Below are 19556 nucleotides of genomic sequence, written 5' to 3'. Positions count from 1 at the left end.
GGAGGAGATTCTGGACGGAGAAGGACCCTGGGCAGAGCCAGAGGAGTGTCGCCGTCCTAAAGCGGAGCTGGAGGCATCAAAAGCGGAGAGGCGGCATTATGAGGCGCTTGCAAGGCAGAGTGGCTGGAAACCCGAGAGGCTCACCCAAAAATTTCTCGGGGGGGGGCTAAAGGGGAGTGTGGCGAAGCCGGGTTGGATACCTGAGCCAACTCCCCGGGCTTACCGTGGAGTGAGAGGGCGTCGTACCGGTCAGACACCGTGTTATGCGGTAAAGCGCACGGTGTCCCCAGTACGCGTGCTTAGCCCAGTGCGGGCTATTCCACCTTGCCGCACTGGGAGGGCTAGGTTGGGCATCGAGCTGGATGTCATGAAGCCGGCCCAACGTATCTGGCCTCCAGTACGTCTCCTCGGGCCGGCGTACATGGCACCAGCCTTACAGGTGGTGTCCCCGGTTCGCCTGCATAGCCCAGTGCGGGTTGTTCCACCTCGCCGCACTGGCAGGGCTACGGGGACCATTCAACCTGGTAAGGTTGGAGAGGCTCGGTGCTCAAGAGCGCGTGTCCTCCTTCACGGTCCGGATTATCCGGCGCCACCTTCCCGCCCCAGCCCAGTACCACCAGTGCCTACACCACGCACCAGGCTTCCAGTGCATCGCCAGAGCCCTGTTCCTCCTCCCCACACTCGCCCTGAGGTGCGTGCCCTCAGCCCGGTACCTCCAGTTCCGGCACCACGCATCAGGCCTATAGTGCGTCTCAGCCGGCCAGAGTCTGCCGTCTGCCCAGCGGTGCCTGAACTGCCCGTCTGCCCAGCGGCGCCTGAACTGCCCGTCTGCCCAGCGCCGTCTGAACCGTCCGTCTGCCCAGCGCCGTCTGAGCCATCCGTCTGCCCAGCGCCGTCTGAGCCATCCGTCTGCCCAGCGCCGTCTGAGCCATCCGTCTGCCCAGCGCCGTCTGAGCCATCCGTCTGCCCAGCGCCGTCTGAGCCATCCGTCTGCCCAGCGCCGTCTGAGCCATCCGTCTGCCCAGCGCCGTCTGAGCCATCCGTCTGCCACGAGCCATTAGAGCCGCCCGTCTGTCCCGAGCCATTAGAGCCGTCCGTCAGTCAGGAGCCGCTAGAGCCGTCCGTCAGTCAGGAGCCGCCAGAGCCGCCAGCCAGTCAGGAGCTGCCAGAGCCGCCAGCCAGTCAGGAGCTGCCAGAGCCGCCAGCCAGTCAGGAGCTGCCAGAGCCGCCAGCCAGTCAGGAGCTGCCAGAGCCGCCAGCCAGTCAGGAGCTGCCAGAGACGCCAGCCAGTCAGGAGCTGCCAGAGACGCCAGCCAGTCAGGAGCTGCCAGAGACGCCAGCCAGTCAGGAGCTGCCAGAGCTGCCCTACAGTCATGAGCTGCCCTACAGTCATGAGCTGCCCTACAGTCATGAGCTGCCCTACAGTCATGAGCTGCCCTTCAGTCATGAGCTGCCCTTCAGTCATGAGCTGCCCTACAGTCATGAGCTGCCCTACAGTCATGAGCTGCCCTCCAGTCATGAGCTGCCCTCCAGTCATGAGCTGCCCTCCAGTCATGAGCTGCCCTCCAGTCATGAGCTGCCCTCCAGTCATGAGCTGCCACTCAGTCCGGAGCTGCCACTCAGTCCGGAGCTGTCCCTCTGGCCTGAGCTACCTCTCTGTCCTGGGCTACCTCTCTGTCCTGAGCTACCTCTCTGTCCTGAGCTACCTTTTTGTCCTGAACTACCTCTCTGTCCTGAGTTGTCTCCTCTATTGTAGAGGGGAATTGGTGAAGGTTCCTGGACCATGGTCGGGGGCGAGGGTCGCCACTCAAGGGACGCTAAGGAGGTGGAGAAAGACAATGGTGGAGTGGTGCCCTCGTCCACCGCCGGAGCCGCCACCGCGGACAGATGCCCACCCAGACCCTCCCCTTGAGTTTTAGGGGTGCGCCCGGAGTTCGCACCTTGAGGGGGGGGTTCTGTCACGTTCCTGACCTGTTTTCTGTTGTTTTGTATGTGTTTAGTTGGTCAGGACGTGAGCTGGGTGGGAATTCTATGTTGTGTGTCTAGTTTGTCTGTTTCTATGTCAGCCTAGTGTGGGTTCTCAATCAGAGACAGATGGTAGTCGTTGTCTCTGATTGAGACTCATATATAGGAGGCTTGTTTTGTGTTGGGATTTTGTGGGTGTTTGTTTCCTGTCTCAGTGTTTGTTCTGCACCAGATAGGACTGTCTCGGTTTTCACGGTTTGTTATTTTGTTATTTGTTAAGTGTTCATGGTTATTGTTTAATTAAACATGTTGAGCACTGGCTACGCTGCATTTTGGTCCTCTCCTTCACCCCTGGAAGAAAACCTTTACAATTATAGTGCGTAGTGTTCAAATTGATCGATTAACAAAATAACAACTCTAGTATACATGGATCTTTCTGCTGAAGACTCGCTGGCTGGACTCCGAGCACAAATGACTACGGACAGTGGAAACCGATAGATTGTAACTTTCTACGGAGATGCCGAGAAAGATAAAGGAGAGTTTCCTTATTGCTTCCAATGGATCATTTACTTATTTTACTGAATAGTACACAGTAGTACACACTCACTGTCACACTACATTACACATGGCATTACGCATACTTTGATTTATACATTCATATGAATAATTATTAAACAATGTTATACTTATGAAATCCTCTTTCATAACCCACAGCACACGCAATAAATACAAATATAGCAAAGACTGACGAAAGCAAATATAAACTAACCATTATTACTGCATTTGTCTTAAAATGTTATATACATTTGTTTAATTACATAAGAGCTCATTAATAATAGCTTCTACCACCATGGAGATTGACATTGGTAGAGATGATCCTTGCATAATTAAATGGAACTGTATAACTGGCCGAAATACCTTAATATACACATAGATAATAAAACCAATGTGCACAGAGAGAATGCTTTAATATCTCAGCATTGCAGATGGGGATTTTTTTTAAATAATAGCAGAAAGTGATTCAAAGAAAATATTTGAAGATTCATCAGAAACTCTCTTTTTACGCCCTCTGTGGATTAAATGGCTGCACCTCACTGGCTCTTTTCATGTAGGATTTAAGTTAAATCCCGATGTCTCTCATATAGGTGGCTGGGAATGTACAATTACAGGGAAAAAGCTATCACCTGAGTTCATACCCGCTTCGAGAGATAGAGAGAGAGAGAGAGGGAGGGAGAGAGAGAGAGATGGGGAGAGAGGTGTAGACAGAGGGGAGAAACGAATTTGTGGATAAGTCTTGAGCCTGTTCATCCAAGGATGTAATCAAATCATGGGTTCGTGATAAAACATAATAATACCCCACGAGCTGTTGGTTCTTCTAAGAACACACTGTTCTCCTTGTGGGCACATAGAGCACACAGCTTTTAGCCACAGTAGCACCTCATGATGTCTTCAGGGTAAAGATATCACAAGGTGTGTGTGTGTGTGTGTGTGTGTGTGTGTGTGTGTGTGTGTGTGTGTGTGTGTGTGTGTGTGTGTGTGTGTGTGTGTGTGTGTGCGTGTGCGTGTGTGTGTGTGTATCTGTGTTTGTGTGTGTGTGCTTGCCTGCTTGTGTGTAAAGTTTGGGGTCACTTAGAAATGTCCTTGTTTTTGAAAGAAAAGCACATTTGAGCCTGTAATCGAACCCACGAATACTGATGCTCCTGATACTCAACTAGTCTAAAGAAGGCGAGTTTGTTTCATTGCTTCTTTAATCAGAACAACAGTTTTCAGCTGTGCTAACATAATTGCAAAAGGGTTTTCTAATGATCAATTAGCCTTTATAATGATAAACTTGGATTAGCTAACACAACATGCCATTGGAACACAGGAGCGATGGTTGCTGATAATGGGCCTGTGTACGCCTATGTCGATATTCCATAAAAAATGATTTACAATGTTAACAATGTCTACACTGTATTTCTGATGAATTTGATGTTATTTTAATGGACAAAAAATGTGCTTTTCTTTCAAAAATAAGGACATTTCTAAGTGACCCCAAACTTTTGAACGGTAGTGTATGTACAGTCTGTGTGTGCCTCTGTGTGCGTCAGACTCGGGCAGACTGGCAACGTTCAGCTCAGTCTGACCTGAGCCACTACCTGAGAGGAGGGGCTCTGCTCACATTTTAGCTCCCTTTGTCTATGACAAATGGCTGAGCGCTAAAAGCCCTGTCCATGGTGCTGAAAGCTGCAGTGATGTACGAGGCAGGTCCTGTCTGATAAATCCTCCATGTCACTCTGCCCCTGACAGACATTCATCATGTCTGGTATTTTTATGTTCGGGACTCCAGCATCGGATCCTTAATGAAACAAATATAATGCGATTTTCCGATTCCGACTGCTTTGGAGCAAGCTTTAACCGGCTGACTTCCCTTGCAGAGCGTTGTCATTGGGACATTGTGTCATTGGGACATTGTGTCTTTCCGCTCTACTTGACTGTGACACTGACTTTGCTGGGTTTGTTCAGACCACAGACCTCTGTCTAAAGAATGAACATGTTCCTAACGAGCCAGTTAATAAGGCTGTATTGGGGTGTATCTGGGAATAACAATGTAGGCTAAAATACATACAAACTCGTATAATACAGTATATTCACATTGTGTTCCAATAGGCATTTTTGCTGTTATATGAAATGCTGGGTGACCATTATCAAGGTTTCCTGGCAATATAAAGGTCAGGAACACAAAAGGCTGTATCATGTTTTCATCAAGTCCACTGTGATGATTGTCATGTAGTGAGATAATACAAATTATTTCAGCACTCTGAAGAAAGGGGAGAGAGGGACTAACCCTATGATTGCAAAGAAACGTTGATGTTTATTACATTTTTTTTCCCTCAGCACAGATTCTTATCTCAGTCCCAGTTGTGCCCAGATATCACAGACAGTACAGTCAATATAAAAATGGCTTTTATAACTTTACACCCAAAGCAAGAACGCAACGTTTTTTAAAATGTTTATATGCCAAAAATACTAAGAATGTATTTTCACTAAAAGTACTTGAGATTAGCTTGTGAGTCTGCAGATATGACATGGCCTTGTTGTTATTTCTCTGTAGTAGTTCTTGTGTACTTCCTGTGTACTTCTCGTGTAGTTCTTGTAGTAGGCACTTACCGGGGCATAACAACCCACTGAGCACAGACGTCAGTTCAACGTCTAGTTTTGATTTTCATTTGGTTGAGTTGTCAACTTGAATTAAACGTGAAATCAACAACAAATTCCACCATGTCATTGGAGTTAGGTTAAAATTTTGGGGGGAAAGACGAAATACCCTTATGTTGATGACATCTTTCTAATCCAATCAGTTTTCCACGTTGATTCAACGTCATCACATATCATTTTTTGTTGTTGAAATTATGTGGAAACAATGTTGATTTAACCAGTTTTTGCCCAGTGGGAAACCACAATCATTCCTCTCTGGGAGATGTCAGAGACAGACAGCAACATTCAGACCATGAACTCACCATCAACTCAAGGTCTGCCTTTGTCAAGATTCTTCGATCCTTCTTCAAACACTTGCAAACAACCATTTCTTAAATACCCTCTCATTTCTTAAATACCCAGTATATATACTGTACCCATACGCAGTATCATTTTATTTAGCATAATGATGTTATGAGATTAATTTGTGTCTGTCATTATTAATATCACACCAGTTTACTGTCCAGATATTACAACAGAGGATTTATGTTTACATTAGCAGATAGAATATATAACAATTTATCAATGAAAAAACAAAAATCCTCTCTTTCTAAATAGAAAAAAGGGTATATTCATCAAAACTTTTACACCATAGTCATTATTATTGTCTATTCTACTACATAGTTCCTCCGTTATAGACAGTTGTCATCTCTATCCCACCTATGGATGTTGTACAGCACAGACGCTATTGCTTGGGGACCACAAGGACAGTTCCACTATTCTTAACACATTTAACAGTCAATTACAAGAGAGAGAACACCATCGTCATCATATTCTCTTATTCTATCTGTACTCTGTGAAGAACCCAGGGATGTCGAACTGTTAGTTTGAGCAGGGAAAACGGTCTCCCTGCTGATGTTAGCTTGATAAAGCAATTGCATTGTTATAAAGCCGCCACGTCAGATACTATGTTGTAACCAAGAGAGTGGTCTGTCTCCCTCCTACCGGTTACTCCTCAATTCAATGATGGTGTATATTTTTCCAGAATGTCAGAGTCAAAGCTAAAAGGAAGCCGATGCACATTTTTAAACAGTTACTGCAGGTTTCTCCTTTTTATACGCTTTGTCCATTCTTTGCGATTGTGTGGTAAGCTCCACGGGCGTATAGTTCTTTAAAAGGCATTGTCAGATACATTTATGACTGTGGGTTTCACTTCCACTGCAGTTGGCAGTCCGTTCCCTGAGACCCACAGCCTCGTAAAAGGAGAGTGCAGGCCGGCCACCGGTGTCAATGACACTTTGGAGTGGCATTTCCTTAAATCCCCACAAAGGTGGTGGTTCCTCAGAGACACATAAATAAGCAGACAGGCCACTGAAATCACAGCGAGAAGCACACCAAAGACAGCAATTACTGCCGCGTGCCACTTTTCAGTGTCCTTGGCCACCAGCTCTAATCCCTTTGTGGTGACATTGACACATTTGGTGTCGTGTTTGTAGACGATGCCGCGGATGTCCACACACACCTTGTATTGGGTGGCGGGAGTCAGATGTGTGAGATTGTACACTTTCACATCAGACGGTACGCGTGCAGTGAATGCCATGGTCGGGTGGTTGGGGTCGGAAGCCTTGTACCACTTTATGTTAGGAGCCAGACCGCCATGGGTGGCTTTCCAGGCCACCAGGACCGAGTTGGACTGCACTGATTTGATGTTGACGTCCAGGGAGCCGTTGGCAGGTCGGGGGAAGTATCCATCCACCTCCACCGAGACTGACTTTAGGTCTGCGCCGACCAGATTGTGGGCAACGCAGGTGTACAGTCCAGCCTCGTTCTCTGTTACATCGTAGATGTCAAACGTTCCCTCTGAGTGCATATAGTATTTATCTGAAACGGTATTGGGCAGGACCCTGGTACCAGAAGGTGTGATCCAGTAGATGTCCGGTTCGGGTTCGGCAAAGGCCCGGCAGTGGAGCGATACAGAACTCCCGTTGTCGACGCTGACGTGCCCGGGCATGCTCTCAGGAGAGATGAGAGGCAGACAGATCTCTGTCATCTCCCTGAAGTGGACCTGCCGGACATGCTGGCCCTCATACTCGGGAGGCTCCACGCAGAAGAGCGAATCCGGTTCCATGAAGCGTATGTTGGTCTTGTTCATGTTCATCCAGCGGACCACACAGTCGCAGCGGATGGGGTTGCTGTGCATGCTCACCTCCCGCAGGTTGGGGAGGGACTCCACGGTAATCCTGTGTAGGGCGCTGAGCGCGTTCCCATTCAGCATCAATGTCTCCAGCCTGGGCAGTTTGTAGAAAGCATTGGGATGGATGTAAGAGAGCCTGGGGTTGTTGGTGGCCTCGATCTTAGTCAGTTCGGGGAGGTTGTTGAGGGCGAAGCTGTCAATAGAGACCAGTTCCGGCATGCTGTTAATGCCCAGCTCTTTGAGGTGGAGCATGTCTGCAAAATCTCCACGCTGTATCCTCCCTATGGGATTCTTGTTTAGATCCAGAAACTTTAGGTTCTTTAAGTTCCTCAGAGCTGCGTGGGGAACTTCGGGGAAGGTGTTGTCGTAGAACGAGATGCTCTCCAAGTTGTCAAGGCCAGATAGAGCGCCGTCGGGTAACTGCGATAGGTTCATCCTGGTCAGAACTAGACTTCGGAGATTACAAAGGGGCTTGAAGTTCATGTCTTGAACGGAGGTGATCGGATTCTCCCCAATCATGAGTATTTCCAGATTGGGTATGGTGTCGAACCACTCACTACTGATCGTCTGCAGCTTGTTGGAGTTGAGGTGGAGCCGGAGGAGGTTGTGGAGACCCTGGAACGCCGTGGGGGAGATGGAGGAGATCAGGTTGTGGTTCATGTAAAGCTCCTGAAGGTTGGCCAGCTCTGCCAGGCAGCTATCTGGCAGCTGGCGTATCCAGTTCTCCTCCATGTGCAAGGACAGCAGCTGAGGCAGCCGCCCGAGGTGGATGTCACTCATTGAGGATAAGTTGTTTTGCGACAAGTCAATCTCTGTGATGTTGGCCAGGTAATCCAAAGGTCTCTCAATCTTTGCAATGTTGTTGGTCTGCAGCAATAGCACTTGTGTGTCCGTTGGTAATCTCCCAGACAGAGTGAAAAGTCCCAAGTCATTACAGTCAACAATTGGGGCCTCCATGTACACGGAGCTGGGAGAGAACCAGGGTCTGATCTCACACACACATAGCTGAGGGCAATCGACTCTCTCCTCAGTGGCCAGAACAAAGGCAGTCATGGCAAGGCCCACGAAGAAACAATCTACAAATGACACGTCCTTCATATTGGCCCGATTCCCTCCAGTAAGTAATTGGTCTTTGTAGATTAAGTGGTCTGAGCTGTTAACTTCACAAATAATGAATAATTTGTTGCTGTTGCTATAGCGACTGACTACCCCCCACCGGTAGGGAGGGTTTCCCAGGGGGCTTTTGTTTTGCTGTGGTTGTACTGGCGTCCAACCGCTCAATTTTCCCTCCTGGGCGTAAGGGTTGGAGTCAAGACTTCAGTCATACAGGCCCAAGTAGATAATGATGAACATATACCTCAGGAAGCTACAGTCCTGCTAAGCACATCTGGGGCAGCCAGAACGCTCTGCTTTCTTTTGAAGATGAATCACATCCATCTCTCGACGTTGTTACTAGCTGCCAGCATCGTCAAATGAGTCCATTCCCACCTGTAAAAGAAGAGAGGGGAAAAAACTGAATACATTGACAGAAAACCTGGGTGCATCATACAAAGGGGATTTAGACATATTGACATTTGTTATAGAGGCACAAGCATGTTGACATTTACATTGCACGGTCCTTCAAGACACATCAGCATGGATTTAGATCTGCTTGACCTATTTCATATAATTTGGGGGCATTTCTGTGCCCTCCTGATATGGCATTAAAGGATAAATATAGGAGGATAGTGCCTTTAGAGTTAAAGCGAGAAGTCTTTATTAAATTCTTAAATTGCGTAGGCTTAAAGGGATACTTTAGGATTTTGGCAATGAAGCCCTTTATCTCCTTCCCCAGAGTCAGATGAACTCGTGGATACCATTTTTTATGTCTCAGCTTGCATTTTGAAAAAAGTTGCTAACTACCACTGATATTGGGCGATTAGGCCTAGCTCGCAGTCTGCGAGTACGATGAGATTGAGGTCAGGGCTCTGTGCAAGCCAGTCAAGTTCTTCCACACCGATCTCTACAAACCATTTCTGCATGGACCTCGCTTTGTGCACGGGGGCATTGTCATGCTGAAACAGGAAAGAGCCTTCCCCAAACTGTTGCAACAAAGTTGGAAGCACAGAATTGTCTACAATGTCATTGTATGCTGTAGCGTTGACTTCCCTTCACTGGAACTAAGGGGCCTAGCCCGAACCATGAAAACAGCCGCAGACCATTATTCCTCATCCAACCAAACTTTACAGTTGGCACTATGCATCCGCCAAACCCAGATTCGTCCACCGGACTGCCAGATGGTGATGATTGATTCATCAATCCAGAGAACGTGTTTCCACTTCTCCGGAGTCCGATGGCGGCAAGCTTTACACCACTCCAGCCAACGCTTGGCATTGAGCATGGTGATCTTATGCTTGTGCGCGGCTGCTCGGCCATGGAAACCCATTTCATGAAGCTCCCGACAAACAGTTATTGTGCTGACGTTGCTTCCAGAGGCAGTTTGGAACTCGGTAGTGAGTGCTGCAACTGAGAACAAGATTACTTTACGCGCTACGTGCTTCAGCACTCGGCGGTCCCGTTCTGTGAGCTTGTGTGACCTACCACATCGAGGCTGAGCCGTTGTTGCTCCTAGATGTTTCCACTTCATAATAACAGCACTTACAGTTGACCAGGGCAGCTGTAGCATGGCAGAAATTTGACAAACTGACTTGTTGGAAAGGTGGCATCTTATAACAGTGCCACTAATTTGAATGGGTCTGCACATACTTTTCTATACAAAATGTATATCACCAGGGAAAATATGTATGGGAAACAGATAAAAAAAAACATGAAACAAATTAAGTGAAAAGTACAATTTTCATTTAAAAGTACTCATGAACACAAAATGACTGTTTATCAGCATGTACTTTTGCTGCGTTTCTGTTTACTGTTTCCTCTCTATGCTTACCTCTCCACAGTTAGGCTGCTGCTCTTTATCATTTGTCATATATAAACACTTTTTACTGAACGGATGGGTTTGATGGTGCTTGTCATAACCTGGGCTGCAGAGCAACAAAACGCCAGACAGAGCCACAAGACGAAGAGAAGAAAAAGGGAAAGGGAGAAAGAGGAGGGGTGCACTGCACCGGAGACATTCCATCATCCTCATTTCTGTTTCCACCCCAGTGCTCCGAGACGACGACGGAGATGAGAAAGTCCGAACGGTGCTACAAAAACACTGCAGTCAGCCCCAATGGCAAAACAGGCCAAGAGTTCATTTCTCAAGCCACTGTTGGAGGGTGTGGCTGAGAATGTGGTTTTGGATGAGGGAGGGAGGGAGAGAGAGAGAGAAAGCGACCAGAGAGGGTGGGGGGTATTCTTTTTCAAATCACCTGGCACTTTAATAAGTGGAATATCCAGTGCATTCTGGAAAACATGGTTACCCTCTCTTTCCCTCAGGGAGCGTTGACTAGCTCTGTGTACAGCTCTGTGCTTAATATTCACTGGGGAAAGAACACAGGACCTTCCTTTCTCTTACAACGGTAATTTTCTTCTATGGTGTTTCGGTTCTCACCCCCTGCTTACTCTTGTTCCTGTGTTTACTAATCACAATTAGAGACACCTTAATGTGTTTGGGCTAAACGTTATTGCATCCACCGCACAGTGGGTAGCCATTGTCGGTCCCTTAGGGTCTCGTGTCTTGTTTTGCTGTTAATCACCCACCCTGCCTGCTAATTGGCTAAATTAGACATTATTTGGATATGACTTCCATTGGGTGATCAATATCTTTGTGAGATAGCGGTCCACAGCGGTCACAAAATGGAGGCCGGAAAATACCGGTAGCAGCCTGAACGAGGAATCAGGGGTCTGTAAAAAAAAAAGAAAAAAAAAAAGAGCTGCCACAATATATTAAATGGAGCATTACCTTCTTCCTGGATTCCTTCAGATTTGGCAAGGTGATATGGAATCCGAATGTCAGAACGGTTAGCAAGGTAGCCTACAGTACTAAGGTGTTGATTGTACAATGAAACAAAGGGCTATTTTCATATCCATTTAATGTCAGTGCTTAAAATCCCTCCTACACATGTAGTGTATGATTATATTGAGGTTAGTTGTCGATTCAAATGGTGTGGTGTGCCGGGATAACATAACAGCGTTGCTCAGTACTTACTCATGTGTGAGTAAATTTGAGTTATGATAATCACAACTTGATTCAGGAAAATTGATGTTTTGCCCTACAATTTATTTCTGGTTGTGTTCACACCATGCATAATATTTTCTTAGCCTCTCCCGTTGTGTAATGACAAGAGGGCTAGAATTATCACACACGCTGCAGCACGATTGCATATCCTCCACACATAATCATAGATCAAAAAGGTTTTTACCCTTCACTTTTGGACAAGGTTAAACTACCCGAGTACCAGTACTTTAGGGATGCCAGAATTTCGGTTGAATGAGTGTGCATTGAGCATCCTATTTAATAAATGAATTGAAACATCCCAGAGAATGTTGAGAGATTGCTGTTATTGGTGATGTGCTCTTTTGTGAAACTGTTTGATGAACAATAAGCTTAAACATTTAAAGACATCCCTTATGAACTGAACCAAATTCAACTCACATGCCCTCTGCTTTTATGCTGATGGTGACCACTTTCGTAGTAGAAACTAAATACATGAATTACTTCAACGTTATGTCTGTAACTTAATAACGTTAAGTAAGTTCACTTATTAATGTTTAATTCATGACCCAACGGTGAGGAGACTGTCTCCGTGCTCTGCTGCTCTACTATTCAACAGAACATTAAGAGACATTAGTCTGGGGACAGAGAAATTGGGAATTGGAGGTGACACCGACAGAACTTTCAAGCTAGGCTAGAGTATTTTAGATGTTTAGGACCAGTTTCATAAGACAATAGTGTAAAAGAGATGATGATACGAAATCCATCGCTAGGTTTAAATAACCTATTCAGAGGTATTCAGTCTCCTAGCCTTATAAACCAAACGTGAAAAAGTAAACATGTTGTAAATACTACCCCACACAGTGTGTAAGGGAAGAATATACAGTGCCTTGCAAAAGTATTCACCCCCTTGGCATTTTTCCTATTTTGTTGCATTACAACCTGTAATTTAAATAGATTTTAATTTGGATTTCATGTAATGGACATAGACAAAATAGTCCAAATTGGTGAAGTAAAAAAAAAAAAAAAAACTTGTTTCAAAAAAATTAATAATAATAATAAATTGAAAAGTGGTGCGTGCATTCACCCCCTTTGCTATGAATCCCCTAAATAAGAACTGGTGCAACCAATTACCTTCAGAAGTCACATAATTAGTTAAATAAAGTCCACCTGTGTGCAATCTAAGTGCCACGTGATCTGTCACATGATCTCAGTATATATACACATGTTCTGAAAGGCCTCAGAGTCTGCAACACCACTAAGCAAAGGGCATCACCAAGCAAGCAGTACTATGAAGACCAAGGAGCTCTCCAAACAGGTCATGGACAAAGTTGTGGAGAAGTACAGATTAGGGTTGGGTTATAAAAAAATATATTCGAAACTTTGAACATCCCACAGAGCACCATTAAATCCATTATTAAAAAATGGAAAGAATATGGCACCACAACAAACCTGCCAAAAGAGGGCCGCCCACCAAAACTCATGGACCAGGCAAGGAGGGCATTAATCAGAGAGGCAACAAAGAGACCAAAGATAACCCTAAAGGAGCTGCAAAGCTCCACAGCGGATATTGGAGTATCTGTCCATAGGACCACTTTAAGCCGTACACTCCACAGAGCTGGGCTTTACGGGAGCGTGGCCAGAACAAAAATAAGCAAACATGTTTGGTGTTCGCCAAAAGGCATGTGGGAGACTCCCCAAACATATGGAAGAAGGTACTCTGGTCAGATGAGACTAAAATTGAGCTTTTTGGCCATCAAGGAAAACGCTATGTCTGGCGCAAACCCAACACCTCTCATCACCCTGAGAACACCATCCCCACAGTGAAGCATGGTGGTGGCAGCATCATGTTGTGGGGATGTTTTTCATCGGCAGGGACTACGAAACTGGTCAGAATTGAAGGAATGAGGGATGGCGCTAAATACAGGGAAATTCTTGAGGGAAACCTGTTTCAGTCTTCCAGAGATTTGAGACTGGGATGGAGGTTCACCTTCAGCAGGACAATGACCCCAAGCATGCTGCTAAAGCAACACTTGAGCGGTTTAAGGGGAAACATTTAAATGTCTTGGAATGGCCTAGTCAAAGCCCAGCCTCAATCCAATTGAGAATCTGTGGTATGACTTAAAGATTGCTGTACATCAGCGGAACCCATCCAACTTGAAGGAGCTGGAGCAGTTTTGCCTTAAAGAATGGGCAAAAATCTCAGTGGCTAGATGTGCCAAGCTTATAGAGACAAAACCCAAGAGACTTGCAGCTGTAATTGCTGCAAAAGGTGGCTCTACAAAGTATTGACTTTGGGGGGGGGGGGGGGGGGGGGTGAATAGTTATGCACGCTCAAGTTTTCTGTTTTTTGTCTTATTCCTTGTTTGTTTCACAATGAAAAATATTTTGCATCTTCAAAGTGGTAGGCATGTTGTGTAAATCAAATGAAACAAACCCCCCCAAAAATCAATTTTAATTCCAGGTTGTAAGGCAACAAAGTAGGAAAAATGACAAGGTGGTGAATATTTTCGCAGGCCACTGTACTCTAGCTACTGTAAACTACAAACAGTATAGTCTGCAATAGCATATGTGGCAAAGGGCTCGTACACTTAACTACTGTGCCTCCAGGATTCAAGTGTTTACTGCACTGTACTAACATGTCAGTGTGAAATCAGGTTAAGCTGGGTTTTCCCCCCACAATACAGTTAATTTCCCCCACAATACACTGTTCAATTACCAGTAGTCAACAGGAAGCAATGGAGAAAATATCTAGGAAAAAATTACTGCCAGGATATCAATACCATCACATTAACCTCCAGTGACCTGAGGAAGTCGTAATGGCATTAAAAACCCTAGCACAAGACAGATGAGGGAAATCAGCCATAACCCATTGAAGCTTAGGTGAAAACAAGAGTTCCAAGGAACAAAGAGGAGAGGAGGGAGAACTGGAGCTTGTTTGGCGTTAAGTGGCAATAACTTGCATAACGCCTGCGGTTCTCAGACAAAGAGGAATGCGGTTAATACCGAAGCCAAATGGAATTATAAGATGGATGCTCCTAATCAGAGTCCTGATGCAGTGCAGCATCAACAGAACGATACGGCAAAGGGAGAGAGAAATAGAAATATGGATTTGTCCCTACTGCTTCCAATGTGTCCAGGCCAGTGGCACATACACTCCCCTATGTACTAAAACTTTTCATTTGTCTCTTCGCTCCAGCATTTTGGATTTGAGATCAAATGTTTTATATGAGGTGACAGTACATAATGTCACCTTTTATTGGAGGGTATTTTCATACATATCTGTTTTATCGTTTAGAAATGAAAGCCCTTCATGTATCTAGTCCACAAACGGGTACCAAATACTCAACTTTTGACTAAATGTAATACATTATAAATAGATTTGTCCAAATATTTATGACACCTTCAAATGAGGGGACTAGATACATATCTAGTCGCTAGGGCGCTAGGGCGGCTGAATCAAGTGCACCGCCCGACAACAGCGTGAAACGAACACAAAATATAGGCATGCCAGGCTTTATCGTTGTAGTTTTTAACAGAAATGTTTGGTGATCGATTAGGATTGCCTTGTCAATGCCTTGGTGACCGTTGCGCTACACCATGCCAACAGATAATAGCTTCTTCTCCAGAGTACATCCCCAATGATTTCTAGAACACAAACACATGTTCTGATTCTGACAACTGTTTCGATGGGCCCTAGAAACTGACGAGATGGACCAGAGCCTAACACATACGGGTAAAGCAGCATTTTTTTTTTAATTCGTCATTGGCTTTGATACTCTGATTGGTTAGAGATGATCCAATTAATGATGACTTTGTTTTGTACAACAACCCTCATTTTCACGTCACCACAAGCGACTTCAACGATGGCAGTCTCAGAGCTGAAGTATGTAGCGAACATAGAGCAGAGGAAGAATTCAGTTCAGACAAGCCGAGAGCTGGGCTCCTCCTGACTCTGTGACGGTAACTCAGCCATGCCGCTGTGGCTCATCTCATCATCGAGCAGCCAGCCTGCACTGTTAGTTTGGTAGCTAGCTGCTTGTTTGAAGTGAATTCTAAATCCTAGCCTGCGGAGGTCGGCTGGGGTCAAGTGGTGATGATGGGGGGATCTGGAGATGATTACTTTGGAACATGTACCCGTCACTTGTTTATGCCAATCTACAGTATTTATAAGTATGGAGGTAGAAAGGGGATGTTGCATTACATTAACAAAATGTTCTGTACCGACATTAAGTTGGGGTAAATTAGGCTGGGGTCGAGAGGTGAGGAATATTGAGATCATTATTTTGGTAGTGTGCAGTCGCTAGTTGATATGTTGTAAGAAACGAAAGGTACTGTCTTAACTATGAAATAATCATCACATTCTGTTCTGATCACGGGTTAGAAAAACTCCCTGAATGTACAGTAGATTCCCAGAAGGAAACAGTGGATGTGCTGCATCTATCGTAGGTGTTGAATGGGAACATACTGGCCCTCAGGGATGTGATTATGTAGCCTATACCGTTTAGCTGGTAACAAGGAAGTATGGTATCTGCTGAAAGGTAGACATTACCCTGGCAGGGCTAAAACTGTTTCCCCGACATAAAGGTCATACGTAATTGCAAAGTAGGGCATCAGAGGAATTGCCTCCTTTTTGCAGGAGAAATGGTTCACAGGAATTCTGATCCATTGGTTATAATCATCAAAGGTTCTCTCTTCACCCCTCCGCTCTCTCTCTCTTCCTCTCCCGCTCTCTCTCTCTAATATCTCCCTTCCCTTCTCTCTTCTCATCCTACTTTCCGTGTTTCTTCTCCCCCCCTCTCTCTCTCTCTCTCTCTCTCTCTCTCTCTCTCTCTCACACACTCTCCCTCTCTTTCTCTCTCCTGCTCTTGCCTTTCTCTATATTGCCCATTTCCTTCTCTCTTCTCGTCCTGCCTTCTCTCATTCTTCTCTTCCCCAGATGAAACCCCTATAGTGGGTTCCTCTCCTCTCCATCTCCACTCCTTCCCTCTTCTCCATTCAACCCAGTAGCATCATTATCTCCAATAGAGGAAAGGCAATGTGTCTCCCTGACCTGCCCCTGTTTGCCTGCCTGATTCCCTCCCGGTCTCCATGTCTGTCTGCCTGGCTGGCTAAGTGCTGCATGGATACGCCGCTTGGTGGGTGGCTTTGTGAGCCACCTGTCCCTTCCCCTGCCCTTCACCTCATTGATTTGCCATTACACTTTTTTTCTAAGGTAAGGGGAGAGTCCATTAAACGCTGTCTACTATGCAGTGTGTGTGCATAATTAAGTTTTGTGTGGTGGTGTGAAAAGGGGAAAACGTTTCCCCTTACACCTGCTCTTGCATGGCCGCAAATCAGCAGTGAGTCAACAGTTAATGCGGAATCAATGTTCCAAATTAACCACAGGACACCCCAGGTCTGAGCTCAGCCTAGCTCAGCCGCATGCCTCTCTCGCTCTACAGCCAGTGCCCTTGGGCTGAGTAAGGGAGAACAGAGAACACACATACAAAATCATATGCACACAAACATTTGCCTACAGGCAACTACAGACCACACACAAACGGACACATGCATGCATGCAAAGGCAGGCACACACACACACACACACATGCACGTGTATAACCACACGTGCACAAGAAAGTTAGCCCATCTGAATTACAGAATAAGGCCTAATTTTATAATCCCGCTAAATCAGCCATTGATAAGGTCCAAAAGCATGGCGAACACGCCAAACACTTATTTATCTCCCTAATAGATAACCGTACTCTCCCTGTCACTCATCTACATTATTCTTCTCGTAGTTGTTAACCAGAATGAAAGGGGACAGAGATTTCACTCAAAGTCAGAAGGAAATTGAATCTGCAGGTGCAAATGTGGCATGTTTCCTCCCTTGGAGATAGATGCACAGCTATCTATATTTATATTAATAATATATATATCTGGTCAAGAGGCCATGAGTCTGCAGGGTTCTACGTTTCCTTCAGCAGACAGAATCAATCTTTATACACCACTGAAATGAATTTAATTTCAGCTCGGCCTTCTTTACTATGATTTTATGGCTCTGATAGGCTGTGTAGGCCTTCACTGTAAATAAGAATTAGTTCTAAACAGACTTGCCTAGTTAAATAAAGGTTAAATAAAAAAATTATAGGGTATTCTTGGGTACCTATTGTTTCCATTCACCTTGGCTCAGAACAGGCCTGAACAGGCCTGGGGCTCCTGAGTGGCGCAGCAGTCTAAGGCACTGCATCTCAGTGCAAGAGGTGGCACTACAGTACCTGGTTTGAATCCAGGCTGTATCACATCAAGCTGGGATTGGGAGTCCCATAAGGCGTTGCACAATTGGCCCAGTATCGTCCGGGGTAGGCCGTTGTTTTAAATAAGAATTTGTTCTTTAACTGACTTAGCTAGTTAAAGAAAAAAATATTGCCACCTGGAAATGCAAGATGGTTTGCTATATCAGGTATGTCCATGGGCTCGGTAGAGGTATGTCTTTACTGATGTTGGGTACAGTGCACATTTACACCCCTTCGTATGTATTTGGACAGTCAAGCTCAAATTACAAAGGTATATACTCCAGCATGTTGGATTTGAAATCAAGTGTTTGATATGAGGCGACAGAATGTCACCTTTAATTTGAGGGTATTTTCATACATATCTGTTCTACCATTTAGAAACGAAAGCACTTTATGTTGTTAGTCCCCCCCATGTGAAGAAGTCATAAGTATTTGGACAAATTCACAATTTTTTTTACTAGGCAAGTCCGTCAGTTACTATTTTAGCCCGTCAGTTAAGAACAAATTATTATTTACAATGCCAGCCTACCGGGGAACAGTTGGTTAACTGCCTTGTTCAGGAGCAGAATGACAGATTTTTATCTTGTCAGCTCAGGGATTCGATCCAGCAACCTTTCAGGTTACTGGCCTAACACTTTAACCACTAGGCTACCTGCCATAGTGGTTATAGTGTATCAAAGTAGTGAAAAGTTTAGTATTTGGTCCTGTATTTCTTGAACGCAATGACTACATCAATTTTAGCTTCACTATCCAAATACATACGGAGGGGAGTGTATGTGTGTGTGTGTGTGTGTGTGTGTGTGTGTGTGTGTGTGTGTGTGTGTGTGTGTGTGTGTGTGTGTGTGTGTGTGTGTGTGTGTGTGTGTGTGTGTGTGTGTGTGTGTGTGTGTGTGTGTGTGTGTGTGTGTGCGTAATTGTGCATGCATGTCGACTGTACGCGTGTGTCTGGGTGGGTGTGCAAGTCCATGATGCATGTGTCTGTGTCGCCATACATCCATCACTCTGTCTGGGTAGCTCACGATTGCGCGACTGCCTGGATTTTAGCCCATTCAGTCTCAGTGGTATCGTATCACTCCTAAGCAATAGCTTCTCATTAGTGTATCCCGGACCATACATATTAATCTTGAATATTACGGGACAGATCGAAAGCACAGCAGCAATCCTCAGATGTCTCCCCTCTATTTGAAAATGCTATTTGCATATGTCCCTCTCACCATGCTCCCTCTGATTAAAATCTATATTCCCTGAGACTTCAGGAGTTACCTTTGAGCGGATGAAAGGGTATCGCTTCATTTCAACGACATTTTCAGACTAGATTAAGAAAAGCTGAAATGTCACTGATGCAGGTAAACAACAATACTTTGATTTTGAATTCATACTTGCTTATCTAATGTGTGCCCAGCCCTAATCTGTTTGTAAACAGAAGGCTATCAGCTATGGAAGGCCGGTTTACTGTACTGCATGCTTGAATGTTCTGAACTCTTCCCTGTGGCTGTCTGTCTGCACCACGGTTTCCATGCTGTGTATTCAGGTATCAGAATCAAACCAGGGGCTTCTTGTAATACATCATTATGCAACTAACAATTAATTAGGCGCAGTAGATTTTGACATTGAGTATAGGACTGAGAGTTAAACCCACACATCTTTGCTTCTCCTCATAGATAGATAGCCTGGAAGATTGCACTCAGGCTACGTGTACATTCTCCTCTAAATACATACACCCACACACTGGCACACGTCACTGTATTAGGCTATTGTATGAGAGAAACCTATTTAAATCCTGTTTCACATAGGCCCAATGTAATGT

The 19556-nt window shown here is 45.3% G+C and overlaps 1 protein-coding gene across 1 annotated transcript; it reads right to left on the bottom strand.

Annotated features, from left to right (window-relative positions):
- Positions 1-5571: 5571 nt before the first annotated feature.
- LOC120049336 (leucine-rich repeat neuronal protein 3-like) lies at positions 5572-8584 on the bottom strand. The gene has a single exon (XM_038995588.1). It carries the CDS (start codon positions 8432-8434, stop codon positions 6314-6316), a length of 2121 nt encoding a protein of 706 aa, XP_038851516.1. The 5' UTR covers positions 8435-8584; the 3' UTR covers positions 5572-6313.
- Between the last annotated feature and the right edge of the window lie 10972 nt (positions 8585-19556).

Source organism: Salvelinus namaycush, chromosome 6 (genome assembly GCF_016432855.1).
Source record: "Salvelinus namaycush isolate Seneca chromosome 6, SaNama_1.0, whole genome shotgun sequence".
In the NCBI taxonomy this organism is placed as follows: Eukaryota; Metazoa; Chordata; class Actinopteri; order Salmoniformes; family Salmonidae; genus Salvelinus; species Salvelinus namaycush.
The sequence above is the reverse complement of the archived record's forward strand: the minus strand, read 5'-3'. Positions and strand labels throughout refer to the sequence as shown.

Excerpts from the sequence above, each read along its gene's own strand:
- LOC120049336 (XM_038995588.1), bottom strand. The coding sequence starts at position 8,434 with ATGAAGGACGTGTCATTTGTAGATTGTTTCTTCGTGGGCCTTGCCATG.